Genomic DNA, 22477 nt, shown 5'->3' with positions numbered 1-22477 from the left:
TTACCAGCTTATTATGGACTCCCTTATTCACCCCAGAAATGGAACGAAGGCATTACTCATGGGAAGGGCTCTGGGAAAACTGGTGTTTGTAGGGAATCCCAACTGTGGGGTTACTTTACACTTACAAATTCTTGAGAAAGGCTTTTTTTGTCTGCCTATCAACAGAACTTTCCTATAGCAAGCAGATTGATCAACGGGGGATGGAATTCCTGCCTCCTAAATCCCAGGTTCCTGCCTGTATGTGAGGCTGGGGCATGGTACTGCACACATCCAGAGGTTTGCTCTTCTTAGATCCAGCTTTGCTCACATTTTATCCATAATTTTGTTGTTAAAAAAAAAATGTTTCCTTACAAAGTCTAATATATAAATCATTCATCAGTGGCCTTCAGCACATGAGTGTCCTTTGTCCTCAGATGTCAAAGTGCTGTTCCATGGACATCAGTCCACGTAGGATAACCTTGGCAGGGAGACTCAGTGAATTAATTTTTAATCACAGAACTCCAGAATGGGTCAGGCTGAAGGGACCACAGGGGCTCCTCTGCAGTCACCTCCCTGCTCCAGCAGGGACATCCCAGAGCACAGGTTTGCGTCCCAATGGTTCTGGAATATCCCCAGAGAGGAGAGTCCACAGCCTCTGTGCACAATCTGCTCGGGGCTGGAGCAGAAGCTCTGCCTCCTGTGCTGGGGGAATTGCTGGGCTCAGTCCCTGCCCATGGCTCTGGGGCCATTGCTGGGTCTGGAGCGGAGCCCTCTGACCTCTGTACACAGGGACACCCAGGGACAGACAGGGACACGAAGGGATAGACAGGGACACCCAGGGGGACACAGAGATAGACAGGGACACACAGGGATACCCAGGGACATCCAGGGACACCCAGGGCTGAGGGCCCTTCTCAGCTGGGGCTCCTCTCCAGGCTGAGCAGCCCCAGCTCCCTCAGCCTCTCCTGGGCACCGAGATGCTCCAGGCCCTTGCTCAGCTCCAGGAGCTCCTGTCCCTGCTGTGCTGAGGATCCAGAGCTGGACACAGCACCCAGAGGTGTCCCCAGGGCTGGACACAGCACCCAGAGGTGTCCCCAGGGCTGGGCACAGGGGCAGGATCCCCCTTGACCTGCTGGGATTGATTGTGGTACCCCAGGATCCCACTGGGCACCGCTGGCCGGGCACAGCTCGTTGTCCCTCAGCACCCCCAGGTCCTTCCCCCAGAGCAGCTCCAGCCGGTCCCCCGGCCAGTGCTGCGCTGGGGCTATTCCCGGTGCTGAGGTACTGCAGGCAGCGCTGCCGGGCAGTCAGCACGCTGCTCCCGTGGGTCATTCCCGTGCTGCCAGATTGTTCCCGGTTCCTCCCGGGAAAGGCGCCCCTGGATCCCGGCACGGCTCCCGGGAGCGGCCCCTCAGCGCGCAGCGCGTGGCGCCCCCCAGCGGGCGGGCGCTGCCTGTGCAGGGCGGGCCCCGCCCCACCGGCAGCCAATGGGAGGGCGCGAGGGCCCCTCCCGCCGGCGCCGCAGCCAATGAGGAGCCCTCGCCCCGCCGAGCCCCCGGAGCGCTGAGGGTCGGTCCCACACAGACGCGGCCATGGCAGGCAAGGGGACGGAGGGGTTCTTGCCGCCCTTCAAGCACTTCGCCACCCATGCCATCCATGCCGGCCAGGAGCCCGAGCAATGGCGCTCCGGGGCCATGGTGCCGCCCATCTCGCTCTCCACCACCTTCAAGCAGCGGGCTCCCGGCGACCACGCGGTGAGTGTGGCCGCCACCGGGGCGCTGAGTCATCCACAGCGACACCGAGCCCCCTTCCGGGCTTGGGCTCACGCGGGAGGCCGCGAGCATCCGGCGTGTCCCGGCCGGGGGAACGGGAGGCGGCAGGGCCTGGGCAGGGCAGGGAGCTCCCGGCGCGGATGTTTCCCCCCGTGGCAGCTCCTGGGCAGACGCGAGCATCTCGCTGGGCCGGGAGCGGGGCTCCTCACGGGGCCCTTGCAGAGCCGCCCGGCCGCGATGCCGTGCCTGTGCTCCGGGACGGCCCTGCTGAGCGGCGGTGGCACCGGAGGAGCCGCTGTGCTCCCTTGCAGCCGGAGCCAGCCCGGGGCTCGCTGTTCCCGCTGCGGGCGGCGATCCGGAGCGGTTGGGATGAGGTTGGGATGGGATTGGGATGAGGTTGGGATGATTCCCGTGGGAAAGGCGGGGGAAGGGGAGCAGGGAGCACGCGGTGCCCCGCGCTCGCAGGAGCGCTGCTCCGGGGGCTGCCCCGAGCCGGAAACACGGGCGGCTCTCCCGGCCCTGCCCCCGCTCCAGGGCCCGGGCAGAATCCCTGTTCCACTGCACACGCTTTGTGTAAGAGCCTCCTTCGGTCCTCCTTCCAAACCGAGGGAATATTTCCTAAGGAGTTTGTGGATGCCCTGTAGAAAGTGCTAGAAAGGTTTGACGGGACGTGGCACAAAGCTGCCACTCCTCAATCAGCACCTGCTCCAAACTCGCGTTGTGCTGGTGGCGCAGGAGGAATTTGCCTTGTGATTCCTCATTCCACACAGAATCCCAGCTGTGCTGAGGAGGCCCTCAGGAGGAGTCACGCTGCTGTATCCACATCCTGATGACAGGATCCATGCTCTTGCCGGGAGCTCTGCCAGAGCGATCTGCAGAATTCCTGACTATGAGGAAGTTGACATTAAAGAGAAATCCTAAAAGCAGGCAAATCCCAGGGTGCTCAGCAGGTTCTCGTGGTAACAACTGCATCTGTGCATGCATGCGTCTTATTTTCCTCATTGAATTTCCTCAGAATTTGCATAAAAGCTGTGGCAATTGGAAACGTGTGGGTTGTCAAGAGCTGATGAGGGGAGTTGTCCGGTGCCTGTGGGTGTGATGGAGGTGGACACATGTTTTTCCTGAGAATTCCCTCCAGAGAGGCTGAGGAGTCTCCCTCACTGGAGATACCCATAGCTGTCTAGACACGATCCTGTGCCCTGTGCTCTGCTCAGCAGGGAATGGGACCAGGGCACCCTCATGGTCCCAGCCAGAGCCAGCCTGGCATTCTCAGGGTGGTTGGACTGTGCAGCCCAAGCCCTTTCTCCCACAGTGGCCACAGATGGATGTCTGGGGAGAAGCAGGAGAATGTGGCTCCTTGCCCCAGTGCACCCCAGGCCCTTTCTCTGACAGGGATGCCCCACTGCATGTTGTGCCAGGACACAATCCTACTGCTTTGGGAGGAGCTGGATGCCCTCAGCCAGGGCTCTTTAAGGAACCTAGAGCTGCTGTTATCCCAGACTTTCTCAGTGCTCTCTCTGATGTTTGTTTCTTGTTTCCACCCCAGGGTTATGACTACATCCGGTCTGGGAACCCCACTCGGGATTGCCTGGAAAAGGCTGTGGCTGCCCTCGATGGAGCCAAATACAGTGAGCACCTCATGGGTTGGACGGGGCTTGGAGCAGCCTGGGACAGGGGGTGGCACTGGGTGGGCTTTGGGGTCCCTCCATCCCAAACCATTCCATGATTCCCTCACCACGGCTCTGGCTCTTGGCTGTGGGCAGGAGCAGCTCCAAGGTGGGGAAGAGCCCAGCACTTCTGGTCCAGCAAAGTCCAGCTCCATGCCTGGGTTTGCCTGCTGCTCCCTCAGTGTGGCTGATGCCTGGGCTGAGCTGGATCCATCCTTGTGCAGCAGCACTGGAGGCAGTGGGAGCAGGCAGCCCCTGGCCCCAGTCCATTCCCAGTGTGTCCCAGTCCATTCCCAGTCTGTCCCAGCCTGTCCCAGTGTATCCCAGTGTCTGTCCTGGTTCCATGCTGTCCACATCCATCCCCTGCTGTCACTGGCTCTACGTTCCCAGTGAGGCACTGACAGAACAGGTTCTTTTCAGAGGCAAAGTGAGGAAGGCCAAGGCAAGTCTGACTTGTTGTGTCACATCAAACACTGATGATCCTTTCTCCTCCAGGCTTGGCTTATTCCTCTGGCTTAGCAGCTCTTTTGAACATCTGTCACCTGCTGAAGACAGGGGACTCAGTTATCTGCATGGATGATGTCTATGGAGGTGGGTACAGCACCCAGTGTCTTCAGCCTTCTTTGTGCAGGGGCTCAAACGTGTCTGTGGCTCTCAGGAACTCTGAATTTCCCCTGTAGGACCCCACTGTTCTTTGAATCCTGTTGTTATCAATCCCTCTCCCTCACAGCTCCCCAGTGGCAGAGTGCACCCAGCTCTGCCAGAGTCCCTCTCTGAGCAGGGTGAGCTCACTCCAGTTCCTGGGAGCTTTCCCCTCTCCTTGGAGCCTCAGCCTGGTTTCTGCAGGGCTGAATTTCATTGCTCCTCCTGTGCCTTGGTTTGTTCCAAAGAAAGGGCTTCTCACAAAAGAACCTCCCAAACATCACTCAGATGTTCCCTTCAGCTCCCAGAATCCACCTCCATGTCCCATCCCTTCCTGCTCAGATGGAAAACTGAGTCCCTGGGGATCACCTTGGCAAAAGGACCCAACCAATGAATTTTTAATGCAGGAGTGTTTCTGGTAGTGAGTGCTGCACATCCATTGATCACCTGCTGGATTCTTTTAATCTTCCCTGGGAAAGGCTTCAAAGACAGGAAGGAATCATTTTTATTGGAATGATGGGAAACCATAGCTGGAGTCTTCCCCTTGATTGCTCTTCTGTGTTTAATTTCCTGATCATAAACCCCACATTGATTTCAAGTACTTCCCAAATCACTCTGATCCCATATTTAAATTATTACTATTTCATGATCACTCAATCTGCAACAATCTTTAAGTGTGTAAATAAAGAAAATATAAATGTGCCATGGATGGTGTGCAGCATCAAGCTGTGCCCTCCTGACTGTCCCTGCATGATGCAGGAGGCTGCAGAGCAGGGAATGAAAGTTAAGGAAGTTTTTCATTTTGTGATTTTTGGGTTTTTTAAGGCACAAACAGATACTTCCAGAAAGTAGCCTCAGAAAATAATTTGAAAGTAATTTTTGTTGACTGCACAAAGCCAAAATGCCTGGAAGCTGCAATTACACCAGAGACCAAGGTAGGGGAGAGGGAAGTGGATTTTAAAGGGACGTTTAATTGCTTTATCCTTGCTCCTGTTGGGGTTGGGGCTGTGTTGAGCTGAGGGGGCAGCTTGGGGCACAGCTGCATCCACCCCGTCCCCCTGTGCCCCTCATGGGCAGCACCCTGAGAAGGGCAGAGCCCTGCAGAGAGGAGGGAACAGGACAGAGGTGAGGAGGAGCAGAGGGAGCGCGGAGCCGGGGGGGCTCCGTGGCACTGCTGGGTGATCCCTGCCCCAGGGGAAGGGAACTGTGCTGGGCAGGGCTCTGGGAAAGGCTCTGTCCTGCTGCTGAGCCCTTCCCCAGCTGGGATGCCCTGGGATGGCACAAGCCCAGCTGCAGGGAAAGCTCCCTGGGCTCGGAGGAGCCGCTGGAGCCTCCCCTGGCTCTGGCAGGGCCACTGCCCGTCCCCAGGGCCCAAAGCCACGGGGAGCTGCCAGCACTGGGCACCCAGAGCCCCTGGGACTCAGCCCAGCACTGGGAGCTCTCTGACCTGGAGTTATTTTGGGTTTGTGCAGCTGGTTTGGCTGGAGAGCCCCACGAACCCCACACTGAAGGTGATCGACATCAAAGCCTGCGCAGACATCGCGCACAGGCACCCGGGGGTGCTGGTGGCCGTGGACAACAGCTTCATGTCTCCATATTTCCAGGTGTGTCACCTGCCCCAGGACAGGGGGATTGGGAAAGGGATGGGAAAGGGATGGGAAAGGGATTGTATCAGATCTGTTTCTCAGGAGACCAAGCTGAGCTCTGGTGTTGTAGGTTTAAAGTCACCGTTTTTGCAGAGTGAAAAGTGCCTGCAGGGCACGGTGATCTTGCTGAATTAAGAGAACTTGGCAGAAAATGCTTAGCTCAAGCAGCTCTGCAGTTGGCCTGGGACATGCCAGAGGCTTGGGGATTTGCCCTGCAATGTGTTGTTCACTTCAGAGTTCCCAATTTCCTCCAGAAAGGGCTATGTGGAAGAGCACAGGGTGCTGGTTAATGTGTCTGGAGCAGCCCAGTGTGGAGGGAAAGCCAGCGCTAATGATTAATTGGTGGGAGCAGTAGGTGAGGTGCCACACTGGGCTAAGAAAAGGAGAATTTCACAGTCATCTGTCTATCAATGTTGAGTGTAAAAGTCCTTTTCCATTATGGTTCTGGCTGGGCATCTCCACATTCCCTGGGTGGGAGTCTGTGTTTAATGTGGCAGCAGCAGTTTTGGCAACTGCCTGCTTGGTTAAATTTTAAGAGTGATGCCCCTCACTCTTTAGAATGTGCTGATACCATGTGCAAAGTGCCTTAATTAGTGACTGATTAAAAATCTGGCACTGCTCAGCCCCTCTTGCCCATCCAGCTCCTGGTTTGTCTCCCCTGAGGAGGCTCCTGGGCAGAGCACTGGGAGCTGAGGGGAGAGGGCTGCCAAAGGAAGCTCCTTTGCTCATGCTCTCAGCTCCTCCAGGGCAGGATCTGCAACAGCTGGAAAGCAAAGCAATTCTTTTGCTCTGCAGCTGGATCCCTCATTTCCCGTGGAAATGCCCTTTGTGGGCTCCATGCCATGGTGTGTCCCTGCCCCAGCTGAGCTGCAGAACTGTTTTCCCAGCTCTGCACTGTGTGTTGGATGTGCTCAATCTCTCCTCTCCCTGGAGCCTGTGGGAGTGGGAGCAGTGCTCTTAAATCACATTTTCTTGTGCTTCCCTTGAATTCAGAGTGCCTCCCTGTACTGCTGCCTTTAGCACATGTTCTATTGTCATGCTCAGGTTTTTGTGTTTGTTTCTCCCCTTGTTTATCCTGTGTGAGTTCAGAGCCTTTGGAATGGCTGGGGATGAACCCAAACTTGGATGATGATGTTATTTTCCTTTCCTTTCAGCGTCCTTTGGCCCTGGGGGCTGATATTTGTATGTCTTCTGCAACCAAATACATGAATGGTGAGTTGAGAGTTCAGCACATGCTTAGGGCAGGGATGGAGGGAGACTGGGAGGGAATTCCTGGCTGGGAGGGTGGAGAGGCCCCTGGATCCCTGGCAGTGCCCAAGGCCAGGTTGGACCCTGGGGCTGGAGCAGCCTGGGGTGGTGGGAGGTGTCCCAGGGGTTTTATTTACACCTGGGTGATCCCATTCTTGTCCCCTGTCATTTGCAGGGCACAGCGATGTCCTCATGGGCCTGGTCTCTGTAAACAGGGATGATCTCTATGAGAGGCTGAAATTCCTGCAGTACTGTAAGTCCAGACAGGGAATTCCTGACAGGAATCCTGTTCACATCCACAGCTCCTGCTGGGGAGGGTGGGCATGCACACAAGTGGGAAATCAGCCTGGAATGTCAATTAACAGAGCTGGGAAAGCTCAATAAAACAGTCCCATAAAATGAGAGACGTTGATCTCCCCTTCCTGAGCACTCCAGGAGAGCACTGGGGCCCATCCTGAGCCCACTGAGGTGCCACCTGCAGCCTGGGGGGTTTGAAACTCCCTCACCCATCAGGGTGTGCCCAGTGCAGAATTTTCCTGCCTCGGATGATTCCAGCAATTTTCCGGCCTCCTCTTTGTCAGGAATGAATTCCTGTGCAGGTTGTGCCCTCTGCACTGAGGGTGCACTGTGCCCAATAAATAATGTAATCCTTGAGGCCTGAGCCTGTTAATTGGCCTCATTAATTGGCTGTCCCATGTGGGAGATGAGGAACAGAGATTGCCTTGGGTGTCCTCCCACTTGTGCCAAGGTCAGCAATGCTGGAGGTGAGGATGTGCTTGGCTGTGCTGAATGCAGAACACCAATGTTGCTGTGGAATTCTCTAGAATTCTGTGGGATTCTGTGGGATTCTGTTCCCATTCCCACAGCCCTGGGAGCTGTCCCCTCTCCCTTTGACTGCTTCCTCTGCAACCGGGGCCTCAAGACTCTGCACATCAGGATGAAGCTGCACTTCCACAACGGCCTGGCTGTGGCCAAGTTCCTGGAATCCCATCCCAGTGTGGAGAAAGTCATTTACCCAGGTGGGTGAGCAGGGACTGGGGAGCTGTGGTGCCCAGTGATGGGCTGGGTGAGGCTGAGCTGCCCCAGCTCTGCACTGGCATTCACTGGGAATTCTCCCAACTCTCTCCATTCCAGGGCTGCCTTCCCACCCTCAGTATGAGGTGATGAAGAGGCAGTGCTCAGGCTGTCCTGGGATGGTCACGTTCTACATCAAAGGGAAAAAAGAAAATGCCTCTGCCTTTCTCAGGAACTTGAAGGTAAAATAAAGACAATAAAATCACCCTCAGAGGGAGCTGAATCTGCCCTGCTGATGGGAGGGTGGGGTGGCTTTTCTTGCCAATCCTTTGGGTGTGTCCCATAAATCCCACTATAAATCAGGAATAATTTGTCCATGGGGTGAATGAGAGGGAACAAAGGGACCCCTCATCCCCCTGGGAGTGTTTGTTTGATTGCTCCCAGGGTGAGGGTGTCCAGCTCAGCTGCTGCTGGCAAAGGCCTTTCTGCAGGGCTGGGCAGCTGGGGCTGGTGCAGCTCTGCTGGAACATTGCAGAGTGCCCTCAGGGGGAAAGGCACTGAGGGAGCCCCTGGCTCTGGGAATGCTTGGCCGGGTCCTTGACCCAGCCTGTGCTGGTGTTTGGCCAGGTGTGCACTCTGCCTGTGCCCACGTTTGTGTCCTGAGCCCACTCCTGTAACGACTCCTCTCCCTTTCTCCCACAGGTGTTTGCCTTGGCTGAGAGTCTGGGTGGCTATGAGAGCCTGGCAGAGCATCCGTGAGTTCATCCTCCCATCCTCAGAGCCCCAAAAAGCTGCAGAGCACCACGAAATTCCCACGATTTCCCAGCCCCCAGAGCTGTTTTGCTGGTTTGCCTTTAGCTAAACTCAGGGACTGCTGTGCAGCACAGAGCCAGGGGAGATTGCAGAGAGAGGGAATCCTGTGGGAGGGCAGAGATAGAGGAATTTCACCTGGAGGGCTGAGGCACAGTCGGTGTCCATGAAGGCAATCCCAGAAGCTGCAGAGTGCTGGGATGAGGAGCAGCTGGGATGGAGGAATGAATGCCCTGCTCCCTGCTCACACAAGGGGCACGGTCACTGTGTGCCCCCAGCTGCCTCTGGGCCCTGGCAGGGCCTCCTGGGCCTTTTAAACTGCTCAAAGCAGCATCTTCATGGAATTGCATCATTGCACTCAAAGCCAGCTTGCTTTTGGAAAAGGTCCATGGAAATTATTGGCTAAATTTAAATGTTAGATCATTTCACTTCCTGATTTCACAGCAAACCTTGAAGCCCTCCAGCAGCTGAAAGGAACTGGTGCCAGTGACAGCACCAGGGAAATCCCTTCTTGCCTGTGTCCTGTGTAGCTGGAGAGAATAAACCCTCCAGAGTCCTTTGGGGCACCTTGAGAAGGGATCTGAGACACCAGGGATGAAACCAGGAGACTTTATACTGGAGGTTGCACATTCCCCATGTGCAGAGCTCACAGAGCTTCTGTGGAATAAAAGAGCAGCTCTGGAAGGAAGAGCAGTAGGAATTTCTCCTTTGTCACGTCCAGATTTTTAAATATCCACTTCTTGTTAATCATTTGTGTCCTGCACATACGAGCTGGAGATGCAATTCCCTGACTTGTCAGCATTCCCAGCATTTCCAGGAGCTGCTGCCAGGGGCTCTCTGCATCTGTGGGGTCACACAGGTGGCACAGAGGAGGTGTCAGATCCTGCTGCATTTCAGGGCTGCTGGCAGGGAACCAGCCAGGCTGGTTTTACCAATACAAGTCCCAAATTCTTGGGATAAAGATATTTTTGTCCTTTCAGGGCCATCATGACCCACGCCTCAGTGCCTGAGGCGGAAAGGAAAACTCTGGGAATCAGTGACACCTTGATCCGCCTCTCAGTGGGGCTGGAGGATGAGGAGGATCTGCTGGCAGACCTGGACCAGGCCCTGAAGGCTGCGGTGAGTGGGGAGTTCCTCTATAAAATCATCCCCAGCCAGCCTTTCCCAGGGGCTGAGCCCTCAGCTCCTCCCTGGTGGACCCTGGGCTGGGGAGGGAAAGTTTCCCTGTTTGCAGCCCTGCTCAGGCACAGTTCCCCATGGATTCAGGAGAATCAAATGCTAAATGTGACTTTAATTTATGAAAAGGAGATAAAAATGTGTGGTTGATAGAGGGACAGAGCACACTGACCCCTCCCTTTCCTTCCTGCAGTTTGCATAAACCTTGAGGGTCAATAAGGACCTTGGAACTGGACATGGCTGTGGACGAGGACACGGAAAACCAATCCCCTCTTGCTTTGCCTCTGGGAATTCCAGTCTGGGTTCCTGGGACTGTCCCTGCTGCTGTTGGGCTGCTCTCCCTGGCTGTGCAGGGTGTGCTGGGCACAGCCTGGGCTCTGCCTGGAGCCAGGAGCTGTGTGGGAGCAGCCGTGGGCACCCTGGGAATGTGATCCCAGTTCTCCCAGCAGAGCTCGGTGTTCCTCCTGCTCCTGCAGGGTTGGGGGCACAGGGGCTGCTGCCTCTTGCTGCTCTCGGGTCATTCTCTGCTCACCCATCCGCTCAGCTCAAAAACTTGATGGAGCTCAGATGTATTTTAATTAAGTTAGAAATTTGCCTAAGAGCTTTTTCTTCTCTTGATGTTTTATTGAAAATGAAGTGAAATCAAACACCTGGTAAATAATAACTTTCTAAAGAATAGTCTTAGTCTCTTTTAAGAAAAAACCATGTGCTGTGGAAATGATTGGAATAATTTTAATTAAAACACACTTTTCCTTTCCTTGCTTATATTGCCGTGTGCACGTGCTCTTTGTGTTCAAAATCAGGGGATGGAGTGACCCCGGAGCTGTTGGGATTTTCCTGTGGGAAGGCAGGAGGGGAATGGAGCTGAGGGGAGAGAGGGGGAATGGAGCTGAGGGGAGGCTGGAGCTGAGGGGAGAGAGGGAATGGAGCTGAGAAGGGGCTGGAGCTGAGGCAGGACCATTCTGTACTGGCCACAGCCACAATAACCTTCATTGCACAGAGGGATTAAACCCTGACTAAACCCAAGTGAAGGTGTTCCCACCCAGCCCTCCTCATCCCACAGCACCCCAGACTGGGCTGGGTTGGAATGGACCTCGGAGCCCAGCCAGTGCCACCCCTACACCTCAGGAGCAGCTGTGACATGCGGCGGGGCCAGCTGTCCCAGCACGTTAATGACTGTTAGGTAACGAACTCGGCTCCATGAATTTCTGTAATTACTGTTAATCACAGCAGGGTAATTAACGCCGGTGAAAGTGCTCGGGCCGGGATCCGAACCCGCGGCCTCAGCGTTCCCTCTGCCCGGCCCGCCCAGTGGCGTCACGCGCCGCGTGCGTCTCTCTCGGCCAATCAGCGGCCGCCGGCGGATTCGAACGGCGGGGCGGCGGCGGCGGCCGTTGTGCGCGCGGCGGGGCCGGCAGGGGGCGCTGCGCTCCCCGCCTGAGGGGCCGCCATGGCCGTGCCGGGACCGGGACCCGGACCGGGGCCGTACCGCGCCACGAGGCTGGTGAGCACCGCGCGGGGCTGGGCGGAACCGGGCCGGGCGGGAGCCGGGGGCGCGGCTGCTGCGGGGGGAGCGGGGCACCCGTGCGAGCGCCGCGGGGCGGGAGGTGGCTCTGCCCCTCGGGCCTGCTGTCACGACAGAGGGGCGCTTGGGGATACGCCCTGCCAGCTGCCGCGACACCTGGGTGCCCTGGGACCCCCTGCCTGCTGTCGTGACGGGGCTCAGGGACACCCCCCGCTCGCTGTCGCGACACGTGGCTGCCTGGCGCCTTCTGCCCCGGCTCCGTTTCCTCGGTGTGCGGGTGCGCGGGGCCGCCACACGGGGGCGCCCTGAGACATCCCATAGGACCGTGTGAGGGTGCCCTGGCACCCCCCTGCGCTCTGTCGCGATATTGGCTGCTCAGGGCCACTCTGTAGGACGATATGTGGGTGCCCTGGCACCCCCTTGCTCTCTGTAGCGATGTGGGTGCCCTGGCATCCCCCTGCGCTCTGTCACGATACTGGGTGCGCACGGACATCCCTACCCTCGCGACATGGGGGTACCTGGAGACCTCCCCCGCCCTGCCCTCTGTCACATAAAGTTGACGCCCCGCTGTCGCGACATGCCGTTGTCGGCGGTGGCTGCAAGCGGCGGTGCCGCTCGGTGTCTCCGCAGTGGAACGAGGTGACGCGCTGCTTCCGCGCCGGGATGCCCGTGCGGCGGCACCGGCAGCGGCTCCGCTCGCACGGCAGCTGCTTCACGGCGGCCGAGGCCGCGGACTGGCTGCACCAGGTGCTCCGCAGCAACAGCAGCTTCGGGCCCGACGTCACCCGGCAGCAGACGGTGCAGCTCCTGCGGAAATTCCTCAAAAACCACGTCATCGAGGACATCAAGGGCCGCTGGGGCGCTGAGAACCTGGAGGACAACGGTGCCCTGTACAGGTACTGAGTCAGAGTTATCCCCCGCTGTCGCAGGTTGGGAGTTTTAGTTCTGTGACAAACGCCAATCGCGTGTTTTTAAAGTTTTAAAAGTTTAATAGTAATAAAATGGTTATAAAAATAGTAATACAATCAGAGTGATGATAATTTGGATTAGGCCAGTATGAGACAATAGAGACAAAGAGTTACAGACAGTCCAGGTACCTCTTCTGGGTAGCAAGAGCCTGAAAAAGGACCCACGTTAGCAGAGGATTAACCCTTAAAAACAACAGCCTGTTGCATATTCATACACCTCATACATGATGCATAAATTCCATTCAAACACAGAATTCTGTCTGGGCAGTGTCAGCTTCTTCCTCTGAATCCTGACAGCGCCTTTGAGGCAGAAAAAGTTCGTTTCTTCTGATGAGGGAGCAATAAATTCTCTTTGTCTGAAAGATTCAGGTGTCCTGTGGCTGCTACCTCAGTGCTAGTCCTCTCTTTAAAAAACTATCCTATGTAGCATAGTTTCTATACTAACATTATGTTATCACCTAAAACTACATTTAACACACTACTTAAGAGAATTAATCCAGCATAACTTTCTAACACAACACATATAACATTCATTTTAATATTTGGAAAAAGCCAATCATAAAATACAATCATAAAATACATTTTTCACAATTTAAAATGCTTAGATTTGCAAAAAGAGCTTTGTTTGGGTTAAACATCCTAGGTAACAAGTTAATTATCAGCACAGTTTTTCTCCTCTGAGTGTTTTGCTTCCCTCCTGTGTGTGTCCCTGCTTTTGTCCATCCGAGGTTTTTGCTGGAATACAAACTGCACTCCAGTGCTTTGGAGTGAAGCCAGGGTGTTTTGTAGGAGCTGCCTGCTGGGTTTGTTTCTCTTGGGCCCTTTACACAAAGCCTGAGTGGGAAGCAGAGCCAAGCAGCTCTGAAATCAAAGGTATTAATGGCCCCCACTTCTCACGTTCTGGGCTCAGGCTGTGCCAACACCTTCAGCTGGACTTTGGCATCAGGAAAAACAGCCTAAAGCTAATTTATCATATGATAAACTTAGAAAAATAGTTCCTAACAGAGTCACACTGCTATGGACTCGGAGGTTTTGTTTTGTCAAGTCACTTATTTGATTACAGATCAGTTCTGAATGTATTTAACATCTCTCCCGTTCATTACAGATTCCCTCCAACCTCTCCAGTCAAACCTCTACCAAGCCCACCAAGGGAGGACTTGGAAAACTTCTCTGGAGACAAAGGAAAACTTTTTAAACTGCCCAGCTCATCTAAAAGGGGTTTGAAGAAACAGGAGTTCCTGCAGTCTGTGGTAATAACTTCTGTTCCTCACAGCAGTGCAGTTGGCTTGCATTGTCTTTAGTCTTTAAAATTTAGTGACACTGCTCTGTTGTGGCATCTCCCCTAAGAAAGAATAGTTTAGACTTAAGGAATTTGGAAATATTAAGAAACAAATTTATATGAGAGGGATTTTTATTTTGTTTTGGATTTTCTTTGTTTTGTCTCAGTGCAGAATTATCCCTGCTAAGGATTTTAAAGTACTGGGAGGGTTGAAAGGTGAAGTCATAGAAATGATCTGCACAGTATGGCCTTGTTGAAATTTAATTTATTGCTGGGGGACAACTAAAAGGCACAAATAATTTAATTGGTCATCTTTTAGTGTGGCCCTTGATTCAGCTGAGATTGGGATGCATAAATTCTGAATTTAGGTTCCAGTCCTAAAGGAGAATAATTCATATATTAATACATCTGAATTTGAGGTGTTTTTAGCTTTTAAATTGCTGATTTTGGATTGATCAGGAGTTTTTCCCCATTTCTTTTTAGTTGTGTGCTCCATTTCAGTGCTGAGGCTGCAGGTTACCCCCTGGCTCATGTGGAATTTAATGTTCCACAGAATGCCCTGTTCTTCTAATTCCAATTTTCTGTAATTTTTAATTGCCTTAAGAAGCTCATTTATCTTACAGTACAAACCACTCATTTTCAGGAAAACTTAGCAAGACCAAAAGCTGATGTAGCAGAAGAAAAGAAGGAAGGCACACAGCAAAGGAGGGAAATAACACAGGAATATGTGCAAGAAACATGGAGAAATATCATCCAGATACAGTGAGTGAGGAATTACACACAGCACCTTCTCCTTCAGTGGGAAATGGCCCAAGCAAGCTTTCACCATTTGTTTTTAATTGTTAAAACTATGTTTAAAATTTAATTTGAATTTTTGAAGGGTTTAATTTTTTTCCTGTTGTTTACACAGGTTTTCTAATCTGTTTATTAACTTTGGGTTGCTGCATTTAAGGAATTTGTGATTAGAGGCTGAAATCTATTTTAAACACCTGAGGTGCTCTTCCTTCTGACTGTTGCTGTTTGTCCCAGGGAAAAGTGTCCCCAGTTGTCCTCCTGGAAGTGAGAAGTTACCAAACAGCACGTTAGCTCACCCAGAGTTTTGGAATAGTATGGAAAGAACTTGTTTTCCTTCATCCCTTGCAAATGTTGCTCTCTTCCTCCCCAGTCTGCAGACCATTTTGGGACTGCCCTCGCTGGAGGAGGTTCTGCAGCCAGCCCAGATCATCCCTGAGTTTGTCATGTACAACATGAGCAACACCAGCAAACACGGCGTGGTCATCCTGCAGGACAAAGCAGGTGACATTTATTTCCCTAGATTTGCTTAAAAATTCTTTGTTTATAAATAATAATTAATCTGTTTCACAGTCTGCTGTTTCCACTTTTTCCCCAGCCACAGCACAGCTCAGGGACCTTCAATCCCATCCCACCCCTGCCATGGCAGGGACACCTTCCCCTGTGCCAGGCTGCTCCAGCCTGGCCCTGGGCACTGCCAGGGATCCAGGGGCAGCCAAAATTCCATCCCAGCCAAAAATTCCTTCCCAATATCCCATCTAACCCTGCCCACCTTCAGCTTGAAATTACTCCCCTTTATCCTCTCAAAATTACATGTGGAACAGTATTTAAAATCAGTTTTAAATTTAATATTTTGTGCTTTAGGTGTTATTTAATACGTGTGAGCCATTATTAGTTGTTAATTATTTGGGCTCATGTCTAAATGATGCTTTTATCTGTTTGGATTTCAGAAGACCTCCCTCACTGGGTGCTGTCAGCCATGAAGTGCTTGGCCTACTGTAAGTCACTGAAGAGCTTTTAAGTTCCAGAAACCTCTTTTGAGAGTTGGAAGGGAAATATTTGTGTGTGTGAAATCAGCTGTGATGTTTCAGTTCAGAAACCTGTGGGTGGTTTCCTCTAATGCAATTTTTCAGGAGTGAAAGGGACTTTGCTTTTCCAGTCCTTGGCTTTTAGCTGGACCAAAACATTTCCTACACTTCATATTAAACTGGGGAGATCCATTTTCTTTGCTTTGTAAACAATCAACTCTAAATTAATTAGATGAGTGCCTCTCAAATGAGACCAGAGATAATGAGCTTTTTTATCCATGTGCTGAGCTTCCTTTTGCTCAGGGAGCTTGAACTGAGAGAAGTGGGATCACTGTGCTTTGGAAATGAAGGCACACACTAAGGGTGGGTGATAATTTTGCTGAGGAACCTATGAAGACCACAGATTAATTTTTCTTTATTTATTTTCTTGGTGTGGAACAGAACTGAGCACAGCTCTCTAGTGGCTGCCTGGAATCTCTTACACTGCTTTTGCTTGCAATTTGTGCCAAATACAATATTTGTGGATTGCTGATAGGATTCTCTGCTTGTGGAAGAAGAATAAATTTAGGCTGATCTTCAGAAGTTTCTTTTCTAGTGGGACTGTGGATTTTTGGTGTGAATTTCCTCTCTTCCCCTCTTTTCAGGGCCCAGGAACAAGGACATGAGCCAGGACACCTACAGCGGCTTTGAGCGGGACGTGTTCAGAACAGTTGCTGATTATTTTCTCAGTCTTCCTGAGCCATTGCTTACTTTTGAATACTATGAGCTCTTTGTTAATATCTTAGGTATGTATGAGTTTAGAAACAGTCAGGGAAGCTCTGAGTTCAGATCAGCTGAGGGACAAATGTGATTCAAAGCAGAGCTTGGCCTCCTGATGTGTGTGGGAGCTCCGGTCTGAGGAGGATCATCACTGCTCCATTCTGTATTAGTGTTAATTAAAATGTACTTCTGCCTCATGATTTCCCATTTAAATTGCTGTTTCAGCTCACATTCTAAATATTCAATAACAAGAACTTCAGAAGGTGTGCTTGTTCTGCCTGCTCCTCACTATTGCAGTGTTACCTGTCTTTGTTCTTGCATGTTGGATGCAATGGCCTTGTTAAATTGCTTTGGAACTGAGCTAAAGTCTTCTTAATTAATATCTTAATTAATATCTTGACTTTGTTGTCTGTCTGCCCAGTTAGCAGCTCTCTGAACTGGTTCATTTTCACACCACTTGCACCTTTAACATCTCTTTCATTCCCTGATAGTTTTGTGTGGCTACATCCAAATTCCTGATCTGGGCAGTGGAAATCGTTCTGTCCAAGAGGAGAAATGTGACCCTCAGCCTTCAAAACCTCCTCACTTGAACTCTTTCAAGTCCACTGAGTGTCTTCTCCTAAGCCTGCTCCTCAAAGAGTCTGACAAGAAGGAGAAAGGAGAAGCTTCCAGGAGGTTTTCCTCAGAGGAGCTGAGAGCCCAAAAGCAGCACGGAAAGAAATGGCAGCAGCACAAACTGCCACGGCAGCAAGGGAGTGCTGGGAGCCTGATAGGAGGGAGCTGCCAGAATCTTGCAGGACCCAGGAATGCCCAAGAGCCACCTGGAGCATTTAGGACAAGGTGTTACTCCTTGGAGAGAATTGGAGCTGCTGCTTCAAGTGTGTGTGATAAAGGAGGACGTGCCCCCCTCGGGGCAGGTGTGAGCACCAGCACGAGGAGTGGAGAGCTGCTGGAGGAGCACAGAGGGGCCGCGGTGCTGGAGCCGGGCTGGGGTAGCTCAGGCCCAGCCCAGGGCCTCGGGAGAGCGCCTGGCCCGTGTCCCTGGGCCGAGGAGCTGTGGGCTGGCAGCCAGGGGCCACCCCTGAGCCTGCTGGGCAGGAGGAGCTCCAGGAGCTGCAGTGCCATCAACAGGCCCAGCGCCGAGATCACAGTGCAGCCCCAGCCCCGGGGGCAGGGCACAGCCATCAGCGTCCAGAGGAGGCTCTGCAGGAGCAGCACCGAGCTGGCAGCACGCTCTGCCCCCCCCTCCCCTTGTGTGCTGCCTGGCACAAGTAAGGGCTCTCTGCAGCACGCTGCACTGCCTTGTGCTGTGGCCTCACTAACCCCTGCTTCCCTCACCTCTGCCACTCTGCTAGGATAGGCACAGAGCATGCATCTGTGGGCTTTTAAAGGAAATCTGCTGGCATTGTTGTTTAAGCTGCTGTAGCTCTGCTAACTGTGTGTAGTAACTTTGGAGTAGGAGCTCCATGTGTCAGTGATTGGCCTTTCTGCTCAGGTGAGTGATGGGGACAGGGAATCTGCACACACCTGCCTGTTGGAGATGTCTTTTTCTGTTCTGTAAATCTGTATTTTCTGGGAATAATTAGTGTCACTCCTTAATTGTATTGTGGTCCTAACTGCACCATAATGGAGGAAGTTGAAGATGACCACACAAACAAAGGCCTGTACATTCTCCTCTGTGTTACAGCTGATTTCTCTGGAACATAAATAATCACACTGCAAAATAGGAAATCTGTGATACTGAGGTAGAAACATGCTGGAAGCTGGTTCAGATCTTAATGCCAGCTGTCTTTGTGGTTGACTTGCAGATCTGCTGCAGCCTCACCTGGAGAGGATTGCAGTGGAGGCCCTGCAGATCTGCTGCCTGCTGCTGCCCCCGGCGAGGCGCAGGAAGCTGCAGCTGCTGCTCAGGATGATGAACAGGATCAGTGGCAACGTCGACATGCCACGGCTGCACGATGCCATGGGCACCAGGTCCCTGGTAAGGGCAGGGAAACTCTTCTTAGAGGAATGCAGAGATTCCTCAGCCTGATTTCTCACCCTGCTGCTCTTTGGAATCCCAAACTGGTTTGGGTTGGGAGGGACCTTGAAGCCCATCTCATTCCAGTTTAATCCTGGTGTGCATTAGGTTGGCTCTGCAGGTTTTCATCACCCCACTTGTCTCTTCCAATTGAGGATTTAGGCTTGGGTTAGAAGTAGGAAGAAATTCTTTATTCAGAGGGTGGGCAGGCCCTGGCACAGGTGCCCAGAGCAGCTGTGGCTGCCCCTGGATCCCTGGCAGTGCCCAAGGCCTGGCTGGACAGGGCTGGGAGCCCCTGGGGCAGTGGGAGGTGTCCCTGCTCCAACCCACACCGTTCCAGGAACCTATTCTACAGTCCTGTGGAGATGTTCAGTTTTCTATAGGTTAAGCCTTTCTCTGCTACCACCTTTTACAATATGTATTTTTAACTGAAAGTGCTGTTCAATTCCAAAGAAATGACTTTAATTCAGCTGATGACTCTTCCTCCTTGTGTGACCCTACTTGGAAGTTGGTACTGGGGGATTTGAGCCACTGTGGAGTGGAGAGGAGGGAAATCATCCCCCCAGCTTTCTCCAGTGCAGCTGTGCTGAACTCTTGCAGCTGATCCAGACGTTCTCCCGCTGTGTCCTGCGCTGTGCAGAGGAGGAGGACCTGGATGAGCTGCTCTCCACACGCCTGCTGTCCTTCCTGATGGACCATCAGCAGGAAATACTCCAGGTCCCAGCTTACCTGCAGGTTGCTGTGCAGGATCACCTCGAGTACGTGAAGAAGGCTCAGGTTGGTGCCGTGAGAGCAGTGCAGATTTATTTGTTAATTGCTTCTTCTGAAGTTGGGAAAATGCAAATAACCCCAGGACATTTTGAATGTGTAGATATTAATTACAATGTTTTGCAGCTTGTGAGTGGGTGTGGGTGTTTATTACTTACTCCAACAGTACAGCATCAATTGAGTGCATGCAGAGCCCTTTTTTCTTCCAGTGCAAACAGGAAAAAGAAGAAATTTGTGCCATCTTGCCAACATATTCCTACTGCAAACAAATCACTCCTCAGGAGTTTGAAGAACAAAAGGTCTCTACCTCACAGGCTGCAGTGGCAGAGCTCCTGGAGAACATCATCAAGGATAAAAACCTCTCTGTGAAGGAGAAGAAGAAAAAGTTGAAACAGGTGAGGTTATTTCATCTGCTTGTGCAATGCCTTTGTGAGGGATGGGCCCAGAGCCTGGGGCAGGAGAGGAGCAGAATGTGCTGAGAAATGTTTGTGCTCAAGAGCTGTGAGTGCTTCATGTGCTCTGCTTGGGATTTTAAAGATGGTTTTTAATGCTGCATCCTCTGGAGCCAGGCTGGGACACCTGGGGGTGCTCACCTGGAGAGGAGAAGGATCCAGGGAGAGCCCAGAGCCCCTGGCAGGGCCTGAAGGGGCTCCAGGAGAGCTGCAGAGGGGCTGGGGACAGGGATGGAGGGACAGCACACAGGGAATGGCTCCCAGGGATGGATGGGACATTGGGAATTGGGAATTGTTCCCTGGGAGGGTGGGCAGGCTCTGGCACAGGCTGCCCACCCTGGATCCCTGGCAGTGCCCAGGGCCAGGCTGGACACTGGGGCTGGAGCAGCCTGGCACAGTGGGAGGTGTCCCTGCCATGGCAGGGCTGGAACAGGATGGGATTTAAGGTCCCTTCCAATCCAAACCACTCCATAATAATGCAGCCTTTGACTGGCAGCAGTGTTCAAACAATGGTGTAAAACCAGGACAAATGGTTCTGCTGAAGCTCCAGCTCTCCATTCAGTGATTCCTGATGGAACTGCAGCCTGGATTCCTGTGCTGCACTGGCCATCCAAGTCACCATTAACAGGCCAGAGGTGGGGTTAAATTCAGTAGGGGTTAAAAGCAATGATTTTTGGCTTTAAGAGACCAAACTCTCTCTGTTGAGAATCCTGAAACATTCTTTTGGTGGCCTTGGCTTTGTGTTTTGTAACATTTACAGTGCTCAAGATTATCTTGCACTTCTCTCACCTACCAACACTTGCCTAATAGTAAGGCTAAAGCACAGCAGTTCTGGCAGGATTTAATACTGGAGGGTTTTTCTTTCTTTTGGCAAGTCTTCCTGCCCAATGGAATAGTTTTGTACTTGTCCTGGAATCTCCTAAGCGAGTCTTGTGACTCCCCTTTGAACAAGCAGCTTTTGAGGACAGCCACACTTGGCTTTGGTTCCCCTCCTGCAGCTCTGACTTCATGTGTGTTGTGGAAACGTTGTGGGCCTCTAAAAGTGACTCTGGTTTGGTTCATCAAAACTTCTGAATCTAAAGAAGAATGGTGAATTATAGTTGATAAATGGTCCCAGTACTGGAGGTGCCTCAGCAGTGCCAGCACAGGGATGGGCACTGCCCTGGGCCTGCTGGACACATTCTGCTTGATGGGAAATGTTGGGAATTCTTGGAAAGAGCCAAATTCATGGCACTTTCTAGAGAGTAAGTTCCCAATTGCGTCAACACCAGAAGTTACAAAGGTGGTTTGGATCCATCCGTGGGAAGGTTTGGCTCATGTCCAGGTGTATTTACAGTTTTTCATCCCTCCCTGAGGCCTTGCAAGGGAAACAGGCACAGTGTCCGAACCACTGCTCTGGTTCCAGGTGCTTTCATTTCCATGGAATCAGTGGTAAGCTTTCCTGGGAGAAGCCTTGGCTCCCTGTTGGGTAAGAGAGTTTATCCAAGGCGTTCCTGGAAGGCAGCTCTGCAGGCACAGAGTGTGCTGTGGCACAGCTGGGGCTGTTGTGGGATTTCCTCTGGGGTTTTCTCATCCTGGCTGCTGTGTGTGCTGCAGTTCCAGAAGGAATACCCCCAGATCTACGGGAGCAGGTTCCCAAGGACGGAGTCGGAAGCGCAGCTCCTGGAGAACAAACCCACCCTCAAGCAGCCCATGCTGAGCCTCAGGAAACCCAAATTCCGCAGCCTCAGGTACTGATTTCACCCTCCTGAGCCACCTCTCCCTGCCTGAAGTCAGAGGGATTCACCAAAGGAATTGCTGCAGGAGTTTGGTGCTGGCTGTGCTGTGGAAGGGGGAAATGTTTACATGGACACTGTGCTGGAAGGTGCCAAAATACCTTTTTTGGTGCAGATACTTTGGAATAACTTCTAAAAGAAAAATATTTATCTGTTTACAAATTATTACAATATATCGGAGTAGGAAAATGTAAAAATACACATAAAGCTGTTGTTAACCAAAAATTTATATATTTTTTAATGGGAAACTAATGATGTGCCTCTTGTTATAACCTTTAAATGTCTGTCAGGAATTTGTGCCATTTATTGTAGTTTTTACATGTGTGTGTTGTGACTAAGTGCCTTTTCTATTCTCAAAAATGTTTGTCTTTAAACAAAGGAGCTTCTATGAGTTCAGAACCAGGAGAGCCAGTTCACCATAAATAAATTATTATCTCACTCCATAAATACTTCTGTTCACACTCCATAAATTCTTCTGTTCATATCATCTGTAAAACCCTCATCAGCTTTTTGATATTTATTTATATTAAAAGACTTGAAGTGTATTTCTGCATTTTCATGGAAAATTCATTTTGGATCTGTTGGTGAGATTCTGAAAATAGGAGTGATGGATGATCATGAAGTGAGAACAGAATATACTAATTTTCCCTATTTTTCCCAGAGGTAGGGATTTGCTTAATAATTATGATAAGATAAAGGTTCCCCCACAGGAGTTGAAATCTGCGGGAATATTTTTGGGAAAGTATAATTAATAATAATTAATCTACTGCCTGGCTCTGAGATCCCAGACTGGTTTAGGTTGGGAGGGACCTTAAATCCCACCCAGTGCCACCCTGCCATGGCAGGGACACCTCCCACTGTCCCAGCCCCAGTGTCCAGCCTGGCCTTGGGCACTGCCAGGGATCCAGGGGCAGCCACAGCTGCTCTGGGCACCTGTGCCAGGGCCTGCCCACCCTCACAGCCAGGATTCCTTGGTACATCTGTGATCCTGAGCCTGTCAGTTCTCTCCCCAAAAAATACCATTTTTCTCCTTTTTTGGGAAAGATTTTGTAAAAGAGAAACCTGAATTAGGCTCATTTTACCCTGTATTAATGATGCCTTATGTCCTGAGGGTAACTTTGTGCTTTCAGGGCAGGGGGCAGCTGTTCCTGCCCTGG

General features: G+C 52.0%; 2 protein-coding genes across 3 annotated transcripts; both read left to right on the top strand.

The window, feature by feature from the left end:
- Positions 1 to 1538: 1538 nt before the first annotated feature.
- LOC131086708 (cystathionine gamma-lyase-like) lies at positions 1539 to 10719 on the top strand. Of its 2 annotated transcripts, XM_058029850.1 has the most exons (12): positions 1539 to 1733; positions 3298 to 3379; positions 3914 to 4009; positions 4886 to 4995; positions 5533 to 5664; positions 6861 to 6918; positions 7130 to 7207; positions 7821 to 7973; positions 8089 to 8210; positions 8671 to 8723; positions 9759 to 9897; positions 10148 to 10719. In XM_058029850.1, exons 1-12 carry the CDS (start codon positions 1572 to 1574, stop codon positions 10154 to 10156), a joined length of 1194 nt encoding a protein of 397 aa, XP_057885833.1. In that variant the 5' UTR covers positions 1539 to 1571; the 3' UTR covers positions 10157 to 10719. The 2 variants fall into 2 exon arrangements, with proteins under 2 accessions (XP_057885833.1, XP_057885832.1); XM_058029849.1 differs by lacking the exon at positions 1539 to 1733 and having other exon boundaries at positions 2720 to 3379.
- Positions 10720 to 11397: 678 nt separating this feature from the next.
- DEPDC1 (DEP domain containing 1) lies at positions 11398 to 21865 on the top strand. Its single transcript, XM_058029841.1, has 12 exons — positions 11398 to 11458; positions 12110 to 12375; positions 13553 to 13697; positions 14370 to 14488; positions 14892 to 15022; positions 15469 to 15516; positions 16191 to 16331; positions 16797 to 17576; positions 18114 to 18286; positions 18926 to 19102; positions 19303 to 19488; positions 21142 to 21865. The coding sequence occupies exons 1-12, from the start codon at positions 11405 to 11407 to the stop codon at positions 21280 to 21282; spliced, it is 2361 nt and encodes a 786-aa protein (XP_057885824.1). The 5' UTR covers positions 11398 to 11404; the 3' UTR covers positions 21283 to 21865.
- Positions 21866 to 22477: the final 612 nt, after the last annotated feature.

The sequence above is a fragment of the Melospiza georgiana genome, chromosome 9 (genome assembly GCF_028018845.1).
Source record: "Melospiza georgiana isolate bMelGeo1 chromosome 9, bMelGeo1.pri, whole genome shotgun sequence".
In the NCBI taxonomy this organism is placed as follows: Eukaryota; Metazoa; Chordata; class Aves; order Passeriformes; family Passerellidae; genus Melospiza; species Melospiza georgiana.
This window is presented reverse-complemented; position numbering and strand designations above follow the sequence as displayed.

Coding starts and splice junctions, on each gene's coding strand:
- DEPDC1 (XM_058029841.1), top strand. CDS start 11,405: ATGGCCGTGCCGGGACCGGGACCCGGACCGGGGCCGTACCGCGCCACG. Junction 17,577..18,113: donor TTGTGTGCTGCCTGGCACAA/GTAAGGGCTCTC, acceptor GTTGACTTGCAG/ATCTGCTGCAGCCTCACCTG. Junction 19,103..19,302: donor AGTACGTGAAGAAGGCTCAG/GTTGGTGCCGTG, acceptor TTTTTCTTCCAG/TGCAAACAGGAAAAAGAAGA.
- LOC131086708 (XM_058029849.1), top strand. CDS start 3,073: ATGGATGTCTGGGGAGAAGCAGGAGAATGTGGCTCCTTGCCCCAGTGC. Junction 7,208..7,820: donor GCTGAAATTCCTGCAGTACT/GTAAGTCCAGAC, acceptor CCATTCCCACAG/CCCTGGGAGCTGTCCCCTCT. Junction 8,211..8,670: donor CCTTTCTCAGGAACTTGAAG/GTAAAATAAAGA, acceptor TTTCTCCCACAG/GTGTTTGCCTTGGCTGAGAG.